Below are 17,992 nucleotides of genomic sequence, written 5' to 3'. Positions count from 1 at the left end.
CTCTCATAGTTGATAAACCTTCCTAAATGTAAGAAAAATAAGGAGGATATTACCTCGGCGTCCTCACTAACACCTACAAAACAACTCCTCTTATGCATTGAATGTCTTTTAATTTGGTATTTAATTGAATTTAAATGTTGTCTTTCAGGGAAAGAAAGGTGAAAGTGGATTACCTGGAGTGGATGGCCTTCCTGGACCCCCTGTAAGAACAATTTCACTTTCATGACTAGCAAAATGTACACGCATACATGTAATACACTTGTTTAAAATGACCTCTTATTTATATCAGTGCTTGTTCTTGCACATCAATGACTTCTCAAGGAGAACCGAGAAGAATTAATTTGGTATTTTAATTGTGCAGTTTGCTCAATATTTGACCCACAAAGCACAGAATTACAGCGCTCTCAAAGGTGTCTTCACTGTGTGTTTTAATAGAGGGAAAACAAACAGGCTAGATTAAAACCAACAAGTTATGTCAATTAATTTTCCAAACTGCTCCCTGGAGCAAAATAGAAATACACCTGTCTTCAAGTGGTATTCAAGGTTGAATGAGCTGTAAACAGTACTGTGATACCCCCCTCTAGTGGCTGCTCGCTGGTAGTAATGCACAGCGTCTCTTAGAAGTAGACATGAATACAGTTCTTGGGGAAAGTATGAATATTTGTAATGAACATATTTGGCAAGAAACAAACATATTGCCTTTTTATCCAAAAATATACAGTAGATGCCTTCAAAAGCCCACGTTACGTGTGTATATTTATGAGATAATGGTCAAGTGATATATATTTTTACTGATATTATTTTTTGATTTTGTAGGGTCCTCAGGGTCCAGGTGGGCCACCAGGAAACCAGGGACATACTGGACCTCCTGTAAGTGACCAGGCACACAGATCAGGACACAATAATTCTTAAATATGATGTTTATTTTGGCAACAAATGAATGAATAACCTGTTATTTCTTTATGAAGGGTCTACCTGGTGAAATCGGATTTTCAGGCAAACCTGGAGAGTCTGGAAAATCTGTGAGTCTGCCTTTTATTCTCAAATATAACCGTTTGTTGTTAATGCTACTTTCAGTCGTAGGTATTCAAACTATTTTTTTCTCTGCACACGTCACTAAATGTCAACCTTTCGTCACTGATCTTCAAAGGGTCTTCCTGGTAAAGATGGTCTGGACGGTCTTCCTGGAAATGACGGTGCCATGGTCAGTATGACATTTAGAATAAAGTTCTTTTCTTTCTTTTGCCGTCCATGCTCACAGTGACCAAAACTTGCTGTAACACTTTAAAGCTGCACCAAACAAACATTGTATGCTATGTATAACGTGAAAGGAGCCTCTTATAGGGATGAAACCACGGATAATTGTCACCCAAATTTGCAGTTCTGCTCAGCTTTATGGACGTTATTGTTGTTTTGGTTTTAGGGCCTTCAACTATACTGTTTTGGTTCAGTATCTGTTTTGTGTTTCACCACGTTAGCCATGGCAACTTTATAAGGCCACAATAAGTAAAACACGTGTGTTGTTTAGCTTGTTGTGGAGTTCTGCCATCAAGTGAACAAAAAAAAGATAAATGCTTTGAGTTAAGTCACTGTGAGCACTGCAAGGTTATTGACTGAGTCTCATGACTTAAAAGTCTCTAAGTCATAAGTTTGCAAATATTGAAAACAGCTGCATAACCATACAATTTGCTAGGTATTACTATTTGAGTAGCACACATACTTGGACATAGAGTGTAGAGCTGCAACGATTAATCGATTAGTTATCTACTATTAAATGAATCTTCAACTATTTTCATAATCGGTTAATCAAGTAAATAATCGACGGATTAATCAACAATGAAAACAATCGTTAGTTGTAGCCCTAATGGAGTGTAGAATGCTGAAGAACAAAATGTGTTAAGCTAAGACAATTTAGCTGGGAAACTCAATGTAAAATTAGTATCTGAGTCAGTTCCAGACCTTTTAATCACGACCTACATCTTTTATTTTAGAGATTCAGGGTTTCTGCCAGTGTATTGCAAGTTCGGCGGCCCGCCAGGCCTAAGTTGACTCCCCGCCGGGCCAAAGCATTGAGGAATTCTGTATTTTTAAGATGTTTTTAAACTAGAATATGTTATACAAATAGCAAACTCCTTCAAGGAATGCTAACGAGTGTCTATGCAGCTGAAAGCGAAACGGTAAAATAAAGCAGATATTTGAAAGTACAAACAGGGAAGCAGGAGATTCAGTTAGAAGCTAGAAAAGTACTGAGAGTCTAAATGACGACCAGTATGAGCAAAGAAAAATAGAAACATAGCATTTAATTGACACAATACATTTAATGCAGTGGCTAAACTGAGTTGTGGTGGGTTTACCTCTTACTACATACAGCTTCTGACAAATGTTCCTGGCAAATGCATCTAAATGGAAAATCTTGTGTCTCTGAAGGGGCCCAGGGGAGAGCGCGGAACAGATGGTTTTTCCGGCAAGCCTGGAACCAAGGTACTGTAACTTCATAATATACCGAGAAAACACACCGGACATGACTGAAGAAGACATATGCAGGTTATGAGATAGCGTGTGTGTTTTCCTTATGCAAATCTGACATTTTAATGGCTGCCTGCCTTTCTTCTCCCCAGGGTGACGATGGGCCTCCCGGACCAAGAGGACCTCCAGGGGAGAGAGTGAGTTCACAGCTGTTGATGCATTTTTTTTGTTTGATATTTTGTAAGATAATGAAACATAGTTCATCATGTCACATCTATGTATGTTTTGTTGTTGTTGTACAGGGAGAATCTGGTTCCCCGGGTCAAATAGGTGGTGTTGGAGTAAGAGGAGACAGGGGTATTCCGGTAGGTGTGACTACTTTTTATCAGGTTCATTCACAGCTATTTCACATGTTGTTGATTTAGTATTGTGTAATATCTACAAATGTGCATGGGAGAGACATCCTTTTAAAGGGTCACTCTTATATTATTATACAACATGTCTGGTAAATTAAACTCCAGTGAAATGAACTGTTCCTAATTCAGTTGGGTTAACCTCCTGGGACGCCCTCAAGGGCTGCTGGGTGTCCCCAAATACCCCTTGAGACGCTCTGCTCTTGACTTCCTACTTCCAATTAAAAAAGTTCCCATTTGCCTGCATTAACCTCTTCCACTCCTTGAGGGCGCCGGTGCCCTCGGCCAACTTTATTTTTTCCTCAGGCTGTAGCGTGCTCAGTTTTAGAGCTACAGTGAAAGTATCATATGAAACTAGAAAACCTAAGAAATCCATCGGTACCAACCGTGTTATAACATGTCGGGAAGGAGGATAAATAACGCTATGAAGTTGCGCTAAATTTTAAAACTGGCATGGCCATTTTCAAAGTGGTCCCTTGACCTCTGACCTCAAGATATGTGAATGAAAATGGGTTCTATGGTACCCACGAGTCTCCTCTTTACAGACATGCCCACTTTATGATAATCACATGCAGTTTGTGGCCAAACATGCCGTTTCTGAATGCAGTATAAATGTGTTATTTTCGCCTTTTCTAAAATGATGTGATTGAATATTTCTGCATACTGGGGTCCCTAAACCGTCTTGGAATCACATGAATTGGCTATCACTGTAAAGCTGAGACTCTTGTGGATCCAATAAGCCCCATTGTATTCATGTGTGATGATGTTAGTCCCCATAGTAGCTATTTCATTTTAGTGAGACCATTTCTTTAAACTTGACCTCACTGTACAAAAAGACCTGTGGTGACCTCTAGGATAATCACAGCCTCATGAAACTTTACAACCACGAACTAGAGACCTAGAGCATTCAGAGGATGGCTTTCCTAGCTAGATTGACAATAAGGGGGTTTCTGAGCAGTTTACACAACAGAAGTGCTTGCCATCAAATCACTGAAAAATGCAATTCTTGCAGAAATCTCCAAAATGTCAAAAGTTTGGGATACCAAATCACAACATGGCTTTTTCTATGGTGTTCCTCAAGGTCTTGATGTCTTAATGTAGTATTTTGGAGGGATTATTGATCTTTGTTTTTATTAATTTTCAAGTGGTAAAAAATGGTTAAATTGTAGCACAAAATCTGTGTAACAAATGGTATCAACCCAAAAATTTCTGCAACAACTTATAAGACATGGTAGAGCATGGGGATGATATCATAATGATCTAAACCCTTATACACTTTCACAATTTACTTTAATTCATCATTTTTTGTTTCTGCTTTATGACTAGAACAACTTGACACACAGTGCTGGGCTGCATGTCAAATTAATTTTCAGGTTCCCAGATTTCAGATGATGTACACCACTACTATTTGACATCTACTGTTGACCTGCTATCTTCCCCTAAAGACCCCCTGTACCCCCCTAAAAAAGACAACAATGAATCTATGAAAAAGAGGGGGGAGTGGAAAATGTTAAAGTGCAAATGTGGTCTGTGATCTGTAGAAATGTATTTAATCTAGATTTTGGCTTCTCTTTCCTAGGGAGAAAGAGGACAGGATGGACCACTTGGGCCAAAAGGTGACAAGGGCGACAAGGTAAATAAGAAATAAGGAACCGGTTTCATTTACTGCATAAGGTCATATTAAATGTCAAGCGTATTCAAAAACAAATAGAATAGAATTTCTTTATTGTCATTGCACAAAGTACAACAATATTAAGTAGCAATCCTCACGGTGCATACACATAATATCAAACAGTAATAATAATAAAGATGAGTAAAAATATGTATTATAAATAGAAAATATGCATTTGCTGTGACCTATAAAAAACAGTAAGATTTTGCAGAGAGAGTTGTATTGGCTCTATATACAAGTAATAAATAAATATGTACAAAGGAATAAACTAAGGTGCAGTTGAACTTTAAAAACATTTCTGTGTAGCAGTGTACAATATATACACTCAAAGGTTGGAATACAGTACAGATTGTAGCCGTAACTGTAATGAATTCTCGCTGTGTATCCCACCGTGTTGCAGTAGTTACAGTGGTGCTCTGTTCTGTCTCAGTAATGGTCGCCCTGCAGCTATTATAATGTCATTAGTGCAGACAGTGTGAACATATTGTCTCTTATCTCAGGGTGAAGGGGGAGCAAGAGGACTACCCGGCATTCCAGGAAATGTGAGTCAAAATTTCTAGTTTGCATGTCCAGTCCTCAAATTTATGACATAACTATGATGGAGGACGTGGAGGAAGTGATACTGTTTGACTGTTTGACTGTTTGAGCAAATTATTATCTGCTGTCTGATTTTTCTTCACAGGTGGCAAATGTCATCCCTGAGCCTGGAGAACCTGTGAGTAGACTTATTTTGTTCCACAGACCAAACTCTCTTATAAGATTATTGTAATATTAGAGATGGCTATTTTTGTTTCTAGTTGATGCTTCAAACGTAGATATTTGGTTTTGTGTATGATGTATAGATTTCTAAAGAGTTTAAGAGTTATATCTTCTGTTTTTCCTCTTCTCTTCCCCCTACTTTTTTGTTTTACATTAAAACTTCTAATTTTATTGTTTGTCCTTGCCTGTAGGGAATACCTGGGGAAAAGGGAGAAAAGGGGGAACAAGGGAACCCAGGAGAGACGGTGAGTTTTTCCTCATTTCTCATTTTTACCTCCAGGAGTTTATGTTTTCACCGGCGTTGGTTTGTTTTTGTTTGTTTGTTGGTTGGTTTGTCCGTTTGGACAATAAATCCAAAAGTCCGCAATGGATTTGAATGAAATATTTTGGAGGGATGGGTTGTGGCACAATGAACAATCCATTAGATTTTGGTGGCGATCCGGATCATGATCCGGCTTCGGGAATCTTTTTTAATAACTCCGCTCAGCCTGTGCATTAACACCACAGGCCACCACAGGGGGGGCGGCGACGTACATGAAACCTGCCTTGGCGGAGGTCTGCGCTCTCCGGGTAAACTTCTAGTTTTCAACATTTTTTTTTTTCTACATATTTTTTCCACAAGACGTTTGTGTAAAACGAGCGATTTGGATGAATTTTGAGCAGATTATTTACTGTGAATATTTCATCAGAGTGAGAAGAATGAGTTTGAGTTTTTTTGGGGTTAATTTTTCAGACTATTCTCTCTCTATTATGTATTTATTTCATTTTTTTTACAATCATACATACTTAATAGGCTTCTTTTTTGACAAATCCAGTGTTTTCTTCTCCCTGACGCTTGGCCATTGTTCTATCAGCTCTTTGGTTGTTTTAACTGCTCACTTTTCTAATGCAGGACGAGGCTATTTAACAGAGAGGACCTGTTTATATCTTCAATAATAATCCACTCTTTAAAAATAACAATTTCAGTTAGTTTTCTTCACAGAAATGAATGAAATGCTGAGATACAGGCCAACTGTATATATATTTTTTTTAAAGTTGTCTTACGCCCCTTAAAATCAAGAAGGCCTGGCGACCCCCCCTTGAAGCTTTTGGGTCGGACCCCCAGGTTGGGAACCAGTGCTTTAATGGAACAAAACTAGTTGTGGCAATATGCAGCGGTGTCCACTAGATGTCAGTAGAGATTCAGTATCACGATAGTGAAGCAGTCCTGCTATAACATGGGAGCTCAGGGGCCTTCTTTAACTGGGTTAAGTAAATTAAACTGTAAGAGACGGTAATGCACTGGCCTGGTTCTCTAGCCAATAGCAGTTTATAGATGTACAGTATATTAGGTGGACCAGAATAGCATGCATACTATATTGGTATATTTAGGTTGAAGTAGCCCAGGAAGCAGTATAAAAACATTTATCTGCACAAATACATTTTGTATAATAATTAAAACACACACACAATTACAAATGTTATTATCTATTTCCATTATGTTTGACTTTCTCAAGCACACTATGAAGACTGTCACAGAATATTGTAGTAAGTCTTCCAATCCAATCAAAATGTATTTATATAGCACATTTAAAACCAGCAAAAGTGCTGTACAATCAAAATGTAGCAAGAAAACAACTCAGTAAAAACACAAAAGACATGTTTAAAAGACAAAGGACAATAAAGAAAGGTAACTCTCACAGTGAGTTAAAAGCCAGAAAATATAAATGTCTTTTAAGACAGGATTTAAAAACAGGTAGTGTAAGGGCAGCCTAACATGCAGAGGCAACTTTTTTCCAGAGTTTGTGGGCTGCAGCTTCAAACGCCCCGTCTCCCCTGTGCTTCAATCTTGACTTCTTCATGCATGGATGTTGTTTTTAATCTACAAAATTGAACGAACCTTTTATTAAAACTATTATAAAACGCCTTTGTTAATTCATGTGTCTTCTCCTGAAGGGTCAAAGAGGGTTACCTGGTGAACAAGGCTTTAAGGGACCACCTGGACTGGCGGTAAGATGCTAGTGATCCTGTACTCCCAGTCTGTGTAGCACTGTTAAAAGTGATTTTAAGTGGAATACGTCTAATTTGTCATTTTTCTTCCAGGGTCCTAAAGGTGAAAATGGAGTAACGGGAGAGACCGGACGTGTTGGAGACCCTGTACGTTGTCTGATTTAAATGTAATACACCTTTTCACACCAAAATGGAAAGATGTACAGTAGTGTAATATGATGCTTTTTCTCCCAGGGTCCACCCGGCATAGTTGGTCCTCCAGGTCCTCGTGGGCTACCAGGGAATGTGGTAAGTCTTTTTCTAAACCTTTTGAGATGAATTTAAGGTGGAAGTCATCGATGCCTGCTTTCTGTGATTGTGACTACAGTTTGAAATATGAACAGTAGCCACAGATCACTTCAGTACCAGTTGTTTGTCTTGTAGGGCATACCAGGCATCATCGGGCCTCCCGGTGTTGGTGGACAGAGAGGAGACAAGGTCAGTCATCTATTTTTAAAAGCTATTTGTTTAGATGTTCTTTTGAAACTATTCAGACTATGTTCGGAATGGGTTCGGCGATGCAGAGTGGAAATAAGTCTGCAGAGAATGACCTTGAATGTCCTCCGTTATTGTTTGAGCAGAGAAGCCTTTGAATTTTCAATCCTGCAGCAGCTACATGTAGCTGTGGAGTTTCTTTCTACTGTCTCTCTTGGCTTTTTCCATTTTCTCTGTTCTCTCTCTTTGTTTTGCTTTTGCCTTTTTCCACAAGTTACTGCAGTGTCATTTGATTATGTTCCCACCGTGTCATTACTGTTCACTCCCCTACAGTATAGTAGTTTACCAGTTCACAGGACATGATACATTTCTGTTTGATGGGAGAGACGGTGTGGTTATAAACAAGGCTCCTCCAATCACAATGCAAGTATCACACATACAGTAGAATAAAACTTGCCATGACAAGTAGAAACAACACACAATGTAGAAGACAAAGGTTTCATGTAAGAGTATATAAGGGCGCTTTCACAAGCCAACATTTAGTCAACATTTTAGACGATCTCTGGTGCAGTTTGTTTGGGCAGTTGTGAACACAGTAATCCTACTCTGGTGCGGACCAAAACAGCCGGTTCGAGACAGCTTGTGAGAGGTGGTCTCGGACCGTTTCCAAGCAAAACAAAAGGCAGGCTGCCTGTGTGGCATTTGTTGAGATGGACACTCAAACATGAGTGGGAGAGGACTGACCTGGACTTCTGCTGAAGTCCAATGTTTGCGTGACGTCTGGGCCAAAGAGAACATACAGAATGTGCTAAATAAAGTCCACAAAATAATGTCATTTATAAAGAAATTCAAGATAAACTGGAGGAGAGGGGATTCATGTGCAGAGTAGATCAGTGCTGAGTCAAAGTGAAAACACTCCAACAGCAATATATCAAAGTCCGCGATTCCCTGCATTGAAGTGGCGTCTCTCGAGATAAAAAAGATTAATTTGCTCCTTCGTACACGCCCCCCAGCCACTGATTTGTTATTCGGTCCATTTTAATATGTGCACTGTGAAACTGAACCAGACTTTATAGAAAACAAACTAAAAGTATCAATTTCACTCTGATTCAGACTAGTCAAACGGACTATCACTTGTGAAAGTGCCCTAAGGCACCTACTGGTGTACCTGTCGTAGCCTTGAGAGACAATTAAGTTCTTTCTTTATTGTAACATGAAGTTAGACGTAGTTTCAAGATGGCACTGTGGATGGCAGCCTTGGTGTTGTGCTCTCTAGTAGTTAAGTACGGGATAATGTACAGCGAGCCGGTCATTGTTGTGAAAGAAACCACGACAGGGCGATGCAGACAGGGCAATACCGCACTCTCATCGCCCTGAAGGGGATTCTTTCACAACAATGACCCGCTAGCTGTACATTATCCCATTTATTACACGACTACTTACTGAAGAAATCCATGATTTGACACAAAAACGGTCCCCCAGAGTTGGACATCAGAACTGCGCCCATAGCAACGGTCTGCTATACTATACATAGCAACGGTCTGCTATAAAGAAATAACAGACCGCAGAACGCCGTGATTAACAAATCAGAATTGAGTATTCAACAACACCGTGTAATAAATGTTTGTTTACCTTCTTCAGCTTTGTTGTCCCTCTTTTTAGCCACATGTGTATTTCTGTGCATGTACATTGAGAGCAGCATAATATGGAGTCAAATTCATTGTATGTGTTTAAACTTACTTTGCCATTAAAGCTGATTCTGATTCTGAACATTTATTTTAGGGTGAATCAGGTAAACCAGGGCAAGCAGGTCCCTCAGGCCCACCTGGAGATCCCGGTTTGACTGGACCCCCCGGACCACCAGGGAAGGGGAAAGAGGGGAAAAATGTAAGAAACATATTTTTTCTGTCACATTGTATTTACAACTTCAGTATATGCCTCTGTTTTTGCTGAATAATGTTTAGTTATGTTTTTAGTGACATGTAAGTTATGTGGCGTTGGGGCATTTAAAAGGATACAGCCACCAATGTGAAATTTATTTATGAAAAATGAACTACATGTTTGGTCATATTAGGGATTATTTGCCTAATTTTTTATTCACTACTACTATTTAAAGGATACACTGTTTTCAACCAAGACCTGGATATATAAATGTTGTTTCCACTGTGGTAACCACCACTATGCTGCAGCTTGACAAAATCTTTTAGTCCAGTAAAAAAAATCTGATAATCCAGCTGTTCCTGTAAGTATCTTTAAGGCTGGAAAAGTCATCTAATTCCGCCGTCCTATCATATACATATTGTGTAACATCTTATTCGAACTCCTCACTGAATATAAATATGATTTTAACTGAGTGAAATATTCAAACATTACACTCCATGTTTTTTATAGTTGCGCTTCATTTTCTGATATATTTAGTAATCTTTTGAAACTTTTGATCTCCACTAGAAGTTGAAATACAGTTTTGTGTACAGTAATATAAATGTTGTGGGGACTGGTCCCAGCAGGTCAGTGGTAAAATTATCAAAAGTAAAGGTGTCATTAAAGTAGTGCTGTGTGTGATTATATGTTGAGCTACACCCTCTTAGACGACTAATCAACTAATAGGTCGTTTTGGTTTTACTCGACTAAGATTTCTTAAGTCAGTTAGTAGTTTTTTAGGCTTTTTTTTAATGCTAAACGACTTATTTCCAAGAAACGTATGAGCACATCTCTGGTAAACACAAGATTTAAAGTGGTGCTTTTGTGTGATTCTTTGTAGAGAAACTCAGTTTTACAGATCTGTTGATTAAATCAACTAATCGATTCGTGATTCGAGTGTTAATCCTTGGTTTACTTTCCACAAGATTGGTCGCATGGACATGAGCTGACATGGAATCCTGACGAGGAAACGTTTGGATCTTTTATACTCTGTGCAGATTTCTTCTAGCGGCAAACAGACTATTCTCAATTTTCTCTGCCATCTGCGTCCGTGTAGTTAGAAACATTTCTAGTAAATCTCATGAAACCTCCACGAAGGGCCGTGTTTAATGGTGTGACGTCACTTTGGTCGTGCTGACACTCGCGACCGTCGCGGATGCAGCAAGCTTAAATCGCGCTTTGTTCGACTAAGAATTTCTTTGGTCAAGGACAGCCCTGATTATAAGTCACAGGAAATTTGTGATAATAGAAATATTCATCAGCTCACTTTCAACAGTAATAGAAACCTCATTAGCCTGTGAACAGTCTCTTGTGTTCCACATGTGTTCTGCTTGTAAACATCTGCCTGCCTGTTGAACCGCAACACAATATAAGCAGCTGTATGGGAGGAAAATGAGCCTGAGTAGGCACATTTCAGCGCTGCAGCTCAACATGCTTCTTAATCATTTTTCACCCCAGACATGTGGCCGTCCTGCTGACGAGGCAGGAACAAACAGGGAAAACATTGTTAAGACATATCGCATTAAACAACACAGGAGCGCAGCACATTTGGCTCACAGCAGCTCTGTTTTTTTACAGCTGCCAGGTGCGGCCCTGAGGCCTCACTACACGTGTGTGTGTGTGTGTGTGTGTGTGTGTGTGTGTGTGTGTGTGTGTGTGTGTGTGTGTGTGTGTGTGTGTGTGTGTGTGTGTGTGTGTGTGTGTGTGTGTGTGTGTGTGTGTGTGTGTGTGTGCGCACGGAGAACAACAACTCATACAGCTCTGAATTACTTATTCAAAAGAGGCTTAATTCCAGTGTTTGAGTGGCAAGCAATCTGATGTCATTTGTGATTTTACAGGGGGAACAAGGACCACAGGGAGTTCAAGGACCCCCAGGGCTAAAGGTAATGTTTTATAAGTTTGCAACAATTGTGTGTGTGAGCTTAGGGTGCCTGGGGTCTGTTTTTTTTTTATCATGCACATGTGCTCTTTTGTTGATGTGAAAACTTATTTTTCTGGCACGGATGAGAAAAACAATTCATTTTGGTTGAAAGCAGCAAAAGCAATTTCTATGTCTACTGCACTGTGACCGTTGCTCTGATTATGACCGGCGCTTTGCCGTGAAGAGCTTGATGTCGGGGACACAGACTGGGAGAGGCCGGACAGGGGCATTTACTGGATTTATGGTGTCAAATCGCTCACCCTCATCACCGACACGTTTTCTCTTCTGAGTACCAAAATGTCAACCGCAGATTGTAATTTTTTTTTTTTTGTCATCACAAATTGAAAACGGGGTGGTATTTCTGGGATCAGCAGGCATCGCTGAATGTGACACTTTTGTGAGACTCTTAGCCAAACATTACGGCTGAACTGACATTATCTGAAGATGGTGAAATAAAGTTTTTTTCTCTCCCAGGGTCTAACCGGGTCACGAGGAGAACCAGGGTCACCAGGGGACCGGGGTTCTGAAGGAGAAGGCAAAGTGGGACCACAGGTACGAGCATCAGTCCCAGCCAGTGTCACATTATCTTCCTCCTTTATTTACACATTTGAAAATGTGCAATGTTTCTTTTTTTGTTCTAGGGACTTCCAGGAAATAATGGGGAACCTGGATCTGCGGTAAATATTTTCCAAAGATTCATATTGAATTTTTATGTCTATAATAATAATGTGTTCCTCTAATATGTGTTCATCTGGCTTCCAGGGCTTGAGGGGTCTACCAGGAGTCGCTGGTCCTCAGGGCCCAGCGGGACATAATGTGAGTCCAAAAATAAATAAATGAATGAATAAATAGATAAATAATTTGATGTCTTATTACTCTGAGACCGATGCGCCCATGGCTATGGACACCCAAAGTGACTGTTTGCTCATTCAGACTGAAGAACAGCAACATAACAGGCTCTGATCTGCCTTCATTGTAGGACAGTGATGAAAAGTGACATTATGAAACAAACGTTTTTACACAACTTTTGGAGTTAGCAGAGTTTTAACTTTATTGGATTATTTTTTTTATAATTTTATGGTTGCATCATTAATTACCTCTGCCAAGGCCAACCGGCGTTGTTTTGTCTGTCTGTCTGTCTGTCCGTCCGTCCGTCCGTCCGTCCGTCCGTCCGTCCTTCTGTTAGCAAGATTACTCCAAAAGTTCACGATGGATTTAAATTAATTTTTTTTCTGGAGGGGTAGAGTGCAGCACAATGAACTATTTATTCGATTTTGGTGGCGATCTGGATGATGATCTGGATTCACACATTTTTTTAAGAATTCCGATCAGCCTGAGCATTAAGACCACAGGGTATAACACATGTTGATCACACATGACAATACCTGACAACACCTTCTTCCTCCTTCTTCGAGCAGAGAAATAAGTGTGTGGATGTGTAGAGGCTGGCCGTCCGTGGTGAGAAAGAAAAAAGCGGTAGATGACAGGATGAGAGACAAAGTAGTGTAACGTAGTGTAACATTATACAGACATAACAAGGCTGCTGAATGAGAGAGGCATCCGCCGATACGTTACACGGAAACACACCGTGTTAATAATAAGCCGACCACCTCACGGTACCGCCAGCTGTGAGCTGTGATCTGTTTTTAAAGTCAGTCCTATTACTCCATAGTTACGGAGCATAATTTAATCTACAATTTACAGAGAATGTCATTTTTCTTTTTCTCCTTTGCACCAACTGCAGGGTTTACCAGGAAGGCCGGGAGACAAGGGATCACAAGGAGAGCCTGTAAGTACAGAAACTAGCAGAGAACAACCAGTATTAGTGAAGTACTGGTTGTAATGAATGTTCCTTCTCCACTTTATATTCAGTATGACCCCTGAATACTGTATGAAGGAGAGAATAATCATGCACTAATGAACACACATTCTCCATGTACACAAATGATGCAAGACTACAGTAACACACCGCTGATAAAGTACAAATTCTGTAGCCATTAAGTGGATGCTTTAAATCCAAGGTCCTTCTTTTTTGATTTTCCTGATTAAATACAAAACATACATAAACTATTTGGTCAAAAGTATTTAGATGCATGCTCTTTGGTCTGAGGATTGTTCTCATAATTTGGGTTTCCCCCTTAGTTCTATTTGAAGGAAATATTAATCTTACAGCATAGCGAGACCTACAGAATAGAGAGCAATAATCTTATCTAATCTCATTGCATACATAAATCTGATATATGACAGAATATGGAAACTACATAGTGTAAGAAGTAGCTAACGAGTGAGCCATCTTGCTTCCTTCTCATCTCTCGAGTCGCACATGCGCAGTGCCGATTGTGCAGTATGTACGGATTTAAAAAAAAAAAAATTCTCTTTCTGCACTTTGTGATTTGCCAATGAAATATTTTATTTCAAAAGCTAAACAGTAAACATTTATATTTTTTTAACTACATTCATTTGCATTTTTTTTAAAATTTGTCATTACCAAAAAGCTAAAAAAGAAAATGTTTTAAATACACTGCTAAAAATGGCCCATCTTCATTTCCTGGTTTTACAATCTGGCCCAAAGAATTTGTAATTGAATATCTCAGATTGATGAACTCTTTCATTCCCCGTCTCTCAGGGAAAAGCAGCAGACATCACTGAGCTGAATCTGAAGGTAAGGAGCTTTCCCAAACCCTCTTTATGTTCGGATCCTGAGAGCGACCACTTTATCACAAACATGTCTCTCTGCCATGTTACAGGATGTTTGCTCAGACTGTCCTGCAGGCCCAGCCGGACCACCCGGTCTCCCAGGAGTCCCGGGGGACAAAGGACACCAGGGACCTGCAGGGAAGGACGGTCAAGATGGTTACCAAGTAGGACACAGTCATTAATATTCAACCCTCTCCTTGTAATGTAAAGACTGCTCATCTTTAAAGGAGCATTATAAAGTGCGTCTCCACCATATTAGCCCTGAGTGAGGCCTGAGGTCCAAGCTGCACGTTTGACACCATCAGTCACAGTTGCTGTGACGGATGGAGAGGCTCTTTGTGCATCATTAGCTGTGCCTCCTCTGGGGGCAGCACTGAGCGATTAGGACCCGGACAGAGACTGATGCTCTGCCGTGTCATTACAGGGCCCGTCGGGAACAGCCGGAGCTCCAGGGCCCCCTGGAGCCGACGGAGCAAAGGCAAGTTTGCACACTAACTGCACCATTATTGCTCCCAAGGGGCCAAATGCTAATTAGATGCTTTTGTCAACATTTTATTTTAACCTCACAAGGATCAGGTAATAGGGTGAAAACAAAAAACACAAAAAAAAGGTATTTCAGAAACAACAAAGCTATTGTTATATCCTCCTCCTTTTGTGATATTTTGAGCATTTTGAGGGTTTATTTTCCTTTTTGACAAATAGTTTTTCAGAGAGATGAGATGTGACATTTCACATGATCTTTATTTGTTTTTCACCACAGGGTATAAAAGGTGATCGAGGACCCTCCGGTGGCCCAGGAGACAAAGGAGACAAGGTATATTTGTCGTTTATGACTCATGAGTCTCACGCTGATCTGTCGCTTCCCCTCGTTTCTCTCTGTGTTTAAAAAAAACATTACAATTAAAGCTGTCAAAGTTAACGGAAATATAACATGTTTTAACGCCACTAATTTCTTTAACGCATAAACGCAATTTTATCTTTCGGAGATTTTAGCGGGCTCAGTTTTCAAGCTAGAGTGAAGATACTGGCACCTTATGAAACTAGAAAACTTAAGGAATCAATTGGGGAATCAATTGGTACCAACCATGTCATACTAACTTGTCGAGAAGGCTAAACAACGCTCCAAACTTCGGTACCAACCATGTCATAACATGTCAGGAAGAGTGCAAAAATAACGCTACGAAGTTACGCTAAATTTTTAACGAGGAAAAACTGTCAGTCATTTTCAAAGGGGTCCGTTGATCTCTGACCTCAAGATATGTGAATGTAAATGGGTTCTATGGGTACCCACGAGTCTCCCCTTTACAGACATGCCCACTTTATGATAATCACATGCAGTTTGCGGCAAGTCATAGTTAAGTCAGCACACTGACACACTGACAGCTGTTGTTGCCTGTTGGGCTGCAGTTTACCACGTTATGATTTGAGAATATTTTTTTATGCTAAATGCAGTACCTGTGAGGGTTTCTGGACATTATTTTTTATTGTTTTCTGTTGTTAATTGATTTTCAGTAATAAATATATGCATATGTTCGCATAAAGCAGCATATTAAATGATAAGAGTATTAAATACTTGGCAAATCTCCCTTTTAAGGTGCATTTTGAACAGATAAAAAATGTGATTAATCGCGGTTAACTATGGACAATCATGCAATTAATAGCAATTAAATATTCTAATCGATTGACCGCCCTAATTGTGCAATATGGTCTGGTATGAATCATTATATATTATATTTTAATCACTTTCTTCTGCATTGACAGGGTCACCCAGGACCCCCTGGTCATCCAGGTACCGCTGGCTTAATGGGTCAACCTGTAAGTTATTAATTTGTGTTTATTCAGTTTCACTATATGCACTTCAAATGGTTTTTAGCTTTTTTGTAAACAGGGCAATTTGTTTGGATTTTGTCTCACACTCCGGCTTTCTATTTGCGTTGACCTCCACTGACACTGTCTCTTTCCTCTTCAGGGTAACGATGGACAGCCCGGCCCCTCCGGCCTCCCAGGGCCCTCTGGAGAAAAGGTCAGGCTGCACTCCATGTACTTGTCCCCTCAGAAAACTTATTACCCATGTGTCATTATTGTACAAACCTCTTCCCTCCAGCATGTAGGTCAGCCAAGCCTGTGTGGTAATAGCGGCCATTAATCATTTCTTTTTCTTCAGTGACGGTGACCTGTTTGTGTTTTGTTTGTTTCCACTAGGGCAAAGAGGGTCTCAAAGGAATCCAGGGACCACCAGGTCTTCCCGGCTTGATCGTAAGAAAAATAAATTAATGTACAGCAGTCATTAATATACACAGAGTTCCCGCTGTGCGGTGTAAATAGTCTGAGTTGTAAATGCAAATTAGGCCTTTACAGTCGCAGACGCTAAATGATGGATTTCGTTGATCTGCAGGGTCAGGCTGGAAAAATGGGAAAAGATGGGCGACCAGGTGAACCAGGAGATCCTGTAAGTAGATGGAGATGTTCACCTTGTCAGTGATGAGAGAATAGAAAGTTTGAACACCCGACTACACATTGTCCATTTTTAGAAAAATGTGATAGTATAACGTGGCCAGACAATGACGCTGTAACTATTTCTGTTTTCACTTCAGGGCAAGCAAGGTGAACCCGGACCACTAGGAAACCCGGGGCTCAGGGGACTCCCGGTAAGTAACCACCAGTAAACGGATCTGATGAAGCAGCCTGGCACTGCAAATTGCTGTGACTGATTCACTGCTGTTTCTCCTTCCTACACAGGGCTTTAAGGGCCACAGAGGAGAATCTGGAGCTCCAGGAGCTAATGTGAGTGTGCTACCTTTTTTGTTTTTCATGTATTTGAACCAGGGTTATTATAGTGAATAAAACAAAAATAAGAAGTAATAAATATTTTTTAGTAAACTGAAGCTAAATAAAAACTAAATCCTTTAAGAAAAACTAAAAATATACTGAAACTATATTGCCTAAACTAATAAAAACAAAAATGAACAAATTCATATCAGCGAAACGGAAGTTCTTGCAGTCGAAAAGTCTGAAACACAAACAATGCCACTATCATTTTTTAGCACCATTTTCCTGCCTAATACGCCTCACCATATGAAGGGAGCCACACTGAATCTCTGTCTGGTAAATTACTCACCTGTTGCTACGATACAGACTGGGGGGGAAAGAGACATAATGGTTACCTAATAAATATTAAACTGTACGATCTTATTATTTTCTGTATGGTGTTAAACTCCTGTTTTTTTTTTTTTAAATGTCTCACTCTCTTTACCTTGTCAAAGCAAATAAATCCCACACATTGGCACAATGCAATTTCAAATCTATTTTCTGCAATACCATGAATAATAAACACACAACTTAGGATTTCGAAGGGCAAGAAGCAGCAACATGTCTCCTTTTACTTTTATTTTGACAAGCCCAAGCACTGAAAGCGTCCACTTTTTGTGACAGCAGTGTTCAGTTTAAACATTTCACCCTAAAAATGTGAGCTTAAATGGTTTAGAGAATGTGATTCTGTATGGAAAAGCAGAAAATCTTCCCCCCGGGGGGGTTTAGTATTATGTTTGGTGACAGTGGTTTTACAGTATTTTGATGAGACGTGCAGTTTTCCAGACAGCAAGTCAATGCCGCTGCATTCTGGAACATCTATTAAGATAGCAGTAGTGTCTCTACAGGCCTAATGCAGTCATGGATTTAGAA

At 39.9% G+C, this 17,992-nt stretch overlaps 1 protein-coding gene across 4 annotated transcripts in view; it reads left to right on the top strand.

The window, feature by feature from the left end:
• Positions 1 to 17,992, top strand: part of col22a1 (collagen, type XXII, alpha 1) — an 84,936-nt gene that overhangs the window by 51,685 nt on the left and 15,259 nt on the right. For all 4 annotated transcript variants that reach the window (XM_037795160.1, XM_037795159.1, XM_037795158.1 and 1 more), the window contains 31 exons: positions 149 to 202; positions 817 to 870; positions 969 to 1,022; positions 1,151 to 1,204; positions 2,428 to 2,481; positions 2,619 to 2,663; positions 2,769 to 2,831; positions 4,459 to 4,512; positions 5,052 to 5,093; positions 5,234 to 5,266; positions 5,502 to 5,555; positions 7,246 to 7,299; positions 7,393 to 7,446; positions 7,534 to 7,587; positions 7,723 to 7,776; positions 9,556 to 9,660; positions 11,532 to 11,576; positions 12,089 to 12,166; positions 12,256 to 12,291; positions 12,377 to 12,430; positions 13,359 to 13,403; positions 14,241 to 14,276; positions 14,362 to 14,475; positions 14,736 to 14,789; positions 15,072 to 15,125; positions 16,073 to 16,126; positions 16,281 to 16,334; positions 16,514 to 16,567; positions 16,707 to 16,760; positions 16,906 to 16,959; positions 17,051 to 17,095. In XM_037795160.1, the coding sequence (XP_037651088.1) occupies positions 149 to 202; positions 817 to 870; positions 969 to 1,022; positions 1,151 to 1,204; positions 2,428 to 2,481; positions 2,619 to 2,663; positions 2,769 to 2,831; positions 4,459 to 4,512; positions 5,052 to 5,093; positions 5,234 to 5,266; positions 5,502 to 5,555; positions 7,246 to 7,299; positions 7,393 to 7,446; positions 7,534 to 7,587; positions 7,723 to 7,776; positions 9,556 to 9,660; positions 11,532 to 11,576; positions 12,089 to 12,166; positions 12,256 to 12,291; positions 12,377 to 12,430; positions 13,359 to 13,403; positions 14,241 to 14,276; positions 14,362 to 14,475; positions 14,736 to 14,789; positions 15,072 to 15,125; positions 16,073 to 16,126; positions 16,281 to 16,334; positions 16,514 to 16,567; positions 16,707 to 16,760; positions 16,906 to 16,959; positions 17,051 to 17,095 (1,713 nt within the window). The remainder of the gene's footprint in view (positions 1 to 148; positions 203 to 816; positions 871 to 968; positions 1,023 to 1,150; positions 1,205 to 2,427; positions 2,482 to 2,618; positions 2,664 to 2,768; positions 2,832 to 4,458; positions 4,513 to 5,051; positions 5,094 to 5,233; positions 5,267 to 5,501; positions 5,556 to 7,245; positions 7,300 to 7,392; positions 7,447 to 7,533; positions 7,588 to 7,722; positions 7,777 to 9,555; positions 9,661 to 11,531; positions 11,577 to 12,088; positions 12,167 to 12,255; positions 12,292 to 12,376; positions 12,431 to 13,358; positions 13,404 to 14,240; positions 14,277 to 14,361; positions 14,476 to 14,735; positions 14,790 to 15,071; positions 15,126 to 16,072; positions 16,127 to 16,280; positions 16,335 to 16,513; positions 16,568 to 16,706; positions 16,761 to 16,905; positions 16,960 to 17,050; positions 17,096 to 17,992) is intronic.

The sequence above is a fragment of the Sebastes umbrosus genome, chromosome 15 (assembly GCF_015220745.1).
Source record: "Sebastes umbrosus isolate fSebUmb1 chromosome 15, fSebUmb1.pri, whole genome shotgun sequence".
Lineage (NCBI taxonomy): Eukaryota > Metazoa > Chordata > Actinopteri > Perciformes > Sebastidae > Sebastes > Sebastes umbrosus.
The sequence above is the reverse complement of the archived record's forward strand: the minus strand, read 5'-3'. Positions and strand labels throughout refer to the sequence as shown.